The sequence below is a fragment of the Cucurbita pepo genome, chromosome LG16 (genome assembly GCF_002806865.2).
Source record: "Cucurbita pepo subsp. pepo cultivar mu-cu-16 chromosome LG16, ASM280686v2, whole genome shotgun sequence".
Classification (NCBI taxonomy): domain Eukaryota; kingdom Viridiplantae; phylum Streptophyta; class Magnoliopsida; order Cucurbitales; family Cucurbitaceae; genus Cucurbita; species Cucurbita pepo.
This window is the reverse complement of record NC_036653.1, coordinates 3535281-3541580: the sequence shown is the minus strand read 5'-3', so window position 1 is coordinate 3541580 and position 6300 is coordinate 3535281. Positions and strand designations below refer to the sequence as shown.

General features: G+C 37.5%; 1 protein-coding gene across 1 annotated transcript; it reads left to right on the top strand.

The window, feature by feature from the left end:
* The first annotated feature begins 1338 nt into the window (after positions 1-1338).
* Positions 1339-3271, top strand: LOC111777818 (F-box protein SKIP2-like). Its single transcript, XM_023657538.1, has one exon. The coding sequence runs from the start codon at positions 1535-1537 to the stop codon at positions 3134-3136; it is 1602 nt and encodes a 533-aa protein (XP_023513306.1). The 5' UTR covers positions 1339-1534; the 3' UTR covers positions 3137-3271.
* Positions 3272-6300: the final 3029 nt, after the last annotated feature.

Sequence of the window (6300 nt, the reverse complement as noted above, 5' to 3'; positions counted from 1 at the left end):
TTGGTTCATACATAACTGATTTAGTTTTTAAAAAGTGAATATCTGAATTGTTAATGTAATAAGAATGTGTTAAATCAACGTCTAAAATTTTGAAGCTGGATTTAGCTCGTTCCACCAAAAAGGATAAGATGTTTTAAATCAACATCTGAAACTTTGAAGCTAGATTTGGCTGGTCGGCCAAAAAGTAAAATTTGATATTTAAAAATAACAAGATCGATTGTTCCCCTTGAATCAGTTGAGAGATTTATGCGCATGGGTACTCTAAACATCTAAGTTCTTGATTTTATTGATGAGAGGAAAAAGATTGATGATTTAGGGTGGTTAATCAAAGATCACTATATAGTCCAAAAATTAAAACTTTTGAGATGTGGGCTTAAAAGGATGATATATCTTGGTGATCCAAATTTATCTGTCGTCCTCTATTCCGATCTCTATCACTTTTCTTTTGTTCTTCGTATTCTCCTACTCTGATACCATGTTAAGAATGAGAATGAAAAAAAAAAATCATAATTATATAAAATATGTTCCAATAGAACTCTTGCGAGGTGGACAAGTTCATGACCATGAAATAGTTGGAGATTCCTTGATCATTCTAAAAATATGATAAAATTTACCTAATTTAAAATCAAACAACACCACTTTTAAAAGAAAAAAATCAAAATAAAATAAAATACAAACGGGTGTTAATTTAGAGACAAAACGAGGACTAGGGAAAAAGAAAAAAAAAAAATTAAAGGACCATAACCCTTATCCGTAGTATTGATGCACGGGGAGTAAAGACCTAAGTGTTTTAGGTTCATATGAGAGTAAAGTGATGTCGTTTAGCCCTAATCTAAAATGCACTTCAACACTATTTAGCCATCTAAATCTTAAGTGTTTTGGGTTCATTTCTAGCTATCTTACTTTTGTCATCTAATGGTATTAGGCACCGTTTTAAGACACTTAGATTGCCAAAATTTAGACTTAGAGATACTCATTTATAGCTCGTTTTTGGCATAAAAGGTTAATTGGGTTCATTTTTTGTTTTCGATTCTTTATTTATATATAAACGCTCAAAACATAAAAAGAGATTGGACTGGGTAGTTGGGAGGAATAAAATTTTGAATTCAATAGTTGTGTTGTAGACATATAATAAATCAGAAAATGAAAGACTTTAAATCCATGGGAAGATTCACAAAGTTGTTATTAATATGTTTTTGTCAATGGTCTAAGTAAGCAAAGGCGTCTTTGCAAGACCAAGTCCTCCTTCTCACTTTGCCCTCTTTTTTCTCCTCTTTTAATTGGTCCGCTCAGATTCCTCACTTCCATTAGTTTTTGTTTGTGACTTTTGCTTCTCGGCGCCTAATCGAAGGCCACAGGACACGCATTCCCTTTTGACGGGGCATCGCCACCGCTACTTCTTAATCCAACCCCACTTTCCCCCTTTATATTATTTTTCTCTTTCCCACAATACCCAACATCGAAATCCCTCCTTTATCTTCCCCTCATCTGTGTAATCGTCTCCTTCTTTGCTGTTTACAAACCCTATTCTCTGATGGGTCAATTCTATTCCTCGCCGGAAACCTCTCTACAGCTTCGTGACCATCAACAATGGCCGCCTGGTTCTCAAGTGGGTGCACTCTCTTCTTCCCCTTTGGTCCTTCCCTCGATGGATGAGGGTTTGTTGAATTTCGTGGACTTTACTTTTCCTCTTCCTGATGAATGTTTGGCCTCTATTTTTCGATTCCTCAACTCCGGTGACCGGAAAAGCTGTTCGTTGGTATGTAAGCGGTGGTTTCAGGTGGAGGGTGAGAGCCGACATCGTCTGTCTCTTAATGCTCAAGATGAGATTCTCCCATTTCTTCCCTCTCTATTCGCTCGATTTGACTCTGTTAAGAAGCTCTCTCTTCGATGCAACCGGAAAATCTCTCGAATCAACGACGACGCCTTGATTCTTGTCTCAATCCGTTGCCGGAGTCTGACCCGCATCAAACTCTCCGGCCGATTTCAACTCACGGATATGGGTATTGCCACTTTTGCTTCCAATTGCAAAACCCTTAAGAAATTTTCCTGTAGCTCATGTGCTTTAGGGGCGAATTCCATTAACGCCCTCCTCAAGAACAGCAGCACTCTCGAGGAATTGTCCTTGAAGGGTCTCCGCGGCGTCATCGCTGGTACTGAACCGATCGTGCCCGGCGTAGCAGCGGCATCTCTGAAATCGATTCTGCTAAAGGATCTCGTTGATGGGTTGAGCTTAACTCCCCTTATAATGGGTTCTAAAAACCTCAAAGCTTTGAAGATCATCCGCTGCCAGGGGAATTGGGATGAACTCTTCCAGTTCTTTGGCCATGGAAATGCCATGGCCAGCTTGATCGAAGTTCATATTGAGAGGATCCAGGTGAGTGATTGTGGAGTTTCAGCCATTTCTAACTGTTTAAACTTAGAGATATTGCATCTTATCAAAGTCTGGGATTGTTCAAATTTTGGGCTTGCTTCTATTGCTGAACACTGTAAGAGATTAAGGAAGCTCCACATTGATGGGTGGAGAATCAATAGAATAGGAGATGAGGGGCTTATAGCCATAGCTAAACAATGCCTTGATTTACAAGAGCTTGTTCTAATTGGTGTAAACCCAACTTGTTTGTCTCTGTCACTGTTGGCTTCAAACTGTGTGAATCTGGAGAGATTGGCTCTGTGTGGGAGTAGAGTAGGCGATGAAGAGATCGCCTGCATTGCAGCCAAATGCAAGTCATTGAAGAAGCTTTGCATCAAAGGCTGCCCAATTTCAAACATTGGGATTGAATCACTAGCTTGGGGGTGTCCCAATTTGGCTAAGATTAAGGTGAAGAAGTGCAGAGGGGTGACTGGTGAGATCAAGGAGTGGCTTGTGGAGAAGAGGACATCATTGAGTGTGAATTGGGACGTCGAGGAGATCGATCACTTGGACGCTAGTAGTAGCGATGCCGGGAGTGGTCAGGAGGTCGCTGTCCCGGAGACGAGGCGGGTGGAGTCCGGGGGTGAAGCTCCGGTTGTCGGGGACCGGTGGTTGACGATTTTGAAGACGACGTTGAGCGGGCTGAGTGGGAGGAGCTTGATGGCTTGCACATTTGGGAGATGGCCTAGTAGCCCTAATGGTTCAAACAGTAGGAGTATATGAAATGATATGATGTTTATAAGAAATGGAATGTTGTATGGTTTTGTAAGGGATGATTGATGTGTGGAGACAGTACATATCTCTTGGATTTGTGGTTTTGGATACACTTAGCTGATTCCAATATTTCAATTTTATTTATTTGAGAATATAAACTAAATTTTTTATAACATAATTAATTTTTTTTTTAATTAATTTAACCTAATTAAATATATATATATATTTTTTTTGCCTTTCTTACGCATGTGTTTTCTTCTATTAAAAATAATCAAAATATGATCTCTTAAATAATATCATATTTAAGAACTATTTACATTTAAAAAGGTAACAACAAATATCGATTTTGAATACTTCAATTTGGGGGTGTTGAATTGGGTTTTATTATTAGGTTCGTGTTTCGGGCATTTAGTTTTGGAGTCGTAGGTTAGGAAGTTAGTATTTGGATTGCTGATTTGTTCTCAAGTGAGTTACGAAGTAGAAGTTTACGAAGCTAGTGTAACAACCCTAGTTTTCTACTTACCTACAGTCGCTACTATATGACTGAGATAACTTTTTTTTTTTTTTGTGCAAAAACATTCATTTAAAATGACTTCATAAAACAATGTCATGGACTTATACGTTTACGAAAGGATCTTAAAACAACATAAGGGAAATATTCAAAGTAAGTTGAAATAAAACCAAGAAAAATAATAAAAGAATAATGTCTTGTACTAATTTAAGATTTACGAAAATAAATATTCAAAGTAAGTTGAAATAAAACCAAGAAAAATAATAAAAGAATAATGTCTTGTACTAATTTAAGATTTACGAAAATAAATGTAACTACCCTATGTTGGTTCTGATGGGGTTAATATAACACATGCGGAAGCAATTTGGATCTTAGGCACTTTTAGAACATCAATTATTGTAAATGACTAGCATGTTCATAAGTATTAAAACTTAATGAGTTTAAATACTAACCTTTTGTAGTTCAAACTCCTTTTGCCTCACGAACCGATTTCGAACCACCACTAGTGTCTTCTCCACTATTCTCCGGCCTTAGAACGGGATTGTGGAATCCGGTGAGTGACTAAACTTGGGAGGGATTTTGTATACGTGAAAGAGAGTGCTTGTGAGAGGTTTTTCATCAAGATGAAGAATCCCTTCCAAGTATCATGATCACTCTATTTAAAGAGTCAAGTTTGCATGTTCATGCAAACTTGAGATCACCAAATCTTGACACTTAAAATTCCACTCAAATGTTTGAGATTATGTGGCAAGCATGCATGTTTGAGTTAACCAAATTTTGACACTCAAAATTCCACTCAAACTTGTGGGGTTTATTTGGCAAACATGCAAGTTTGGTTAAACCAAATTTTGACACCTCAAAATTCCACTAACATGATTTTTCCATTAGATGAAAGTCAACATTTTGACTTTCTTCATTTTAATTAGATGAAAGTCAACATTTTGACTTTCTTCATTTTAATTCAACAATTAATTTGAATAATGAATTTCAAATTAAAGTAACATTAAATAATTAATTAAACTATTTAATTAATATTTAATATTAATTCAAATGCCAATCCCAGTCAATTCCGACACATAATTGATTAAGATATTTAAATCTTATTTAAATATCTCAGATTCTCTCTTTTCGTTTATTTCGTAAATAAAATAAAATTGCGGTTAAATATATCGTATATATGTAACGCATATTCCCTAATTTGAATTCGAACACTTCGAACTCACTCGTCACACTGTTCTATGGTTTAGTCCGATATGAGCTAGCAGAGGGACCTAATGGACCTATAGATCATGGGCTCCAACGATTCAAGATTAACCGATTAAACTCATTAACCTGGTTAACCAACATTCGTTAACTACTAGGACACTCCACTATAGCCTAGTAGTTGCACTCCCCTCACTATAGATATATTTCTGTCCATCTGATATAACCATGATTAGTAAGTCGATCCTTCACAGGTTGTTCGTAACTAGAGCTGGGTCAATTTACCGTTTTACCCCTGAAGTTACTTCTTGTTCCTTATGTCTCACTGATCCTCTAATAAACAATTGGTTTGTGGTCCAACCAGTAAACCGAATCCCTCTCAGGCCAATGAGAGGGTGGGGCCCCTTGTTCAAGACCTGGAGTCAGTGCTTAAGGGAACTACCTTTCTTCTATCCCTAAAAGTGGGTAGGAGTGAATTCCGTCTTGCACCCCACGTCCCCAGCCATTCACCCAGTCTTACCCCTGAAATGGGAGGCCTATTGAGTCGGCGAACTAGAGCCACTCTCACCCATGCAAATCTAAGGATAATTCCGAATAAACAGGAGTTCATGGTTAGCTCAGGATTAAAACCGAGTTACCTAGGTTATCGAATGAAAAGAAAATCAGTCTCAACAGTAAACGACATTATAAAGTGAGAGTGGTTTTCTTCATGGTCCGATCTTATGCAATACTCATTGCATAGGACGCCCCCACTCACATGTCTCCACATGTACAATTTAGTGATCACATTGTTTATATCATATACAAAAGTGGGCCGCATCCATAGTGTCCCCAGAATAAGGTACTCATCCTTATCCTTATACTATAGATCATTTTGACTATATATACTTGAACTTGATCCACTCTTATGTCTCTCCATATAGTTCAAGTAATCATACTATAGCCAGAGTGTTCTTAGTTTATTGGATTTAGATTAATGATTGTAAAGTTCACTTTATTCAATAACAATCTTTACTGAATAAACAACAATAATAACTTTATTGAAAATATAGAATGTTTTTGTTTACAAACTATGAGTTTTAGGACATAAAACCCCAACAGGTTCTATGGTCTTTGATGCAATATCACGGTCAACCGTACAGGGGTGTCTTTTATTTACTGAAATATAAAAGTAACGCATGACTTGTGTATTTTAAGAAATATTCCATAAGTGACTCAACTATGAGGGTTGAGGAATGCAAACACATGCAACATGAATAGGAACCTATCATTTAAAACCATAGTCTCTTAGATGGCCTCTCAAGACAAATTGGATGTGCATTACTTTCCTACACATGACCCACACGTGCAAGTGTGGACCCACCAAGAGGGCTCGCACAACTCCTGGGCCTGCTTGCCGGGTTACTTGGCTGTAACCGAACGTCCGGAGGTATAACGACCATTGTGCATCATGTCAAGC

Excerpts from the sequence above, each read along its gene's own strand:
- LOC111777818 (XM_023657538.1), top strand. The coding sequence starts at position 1,535 with ATGGGTCAATTCTATTCCTCGCCGGAAACCTCTCTACAGCTTCGTGAC.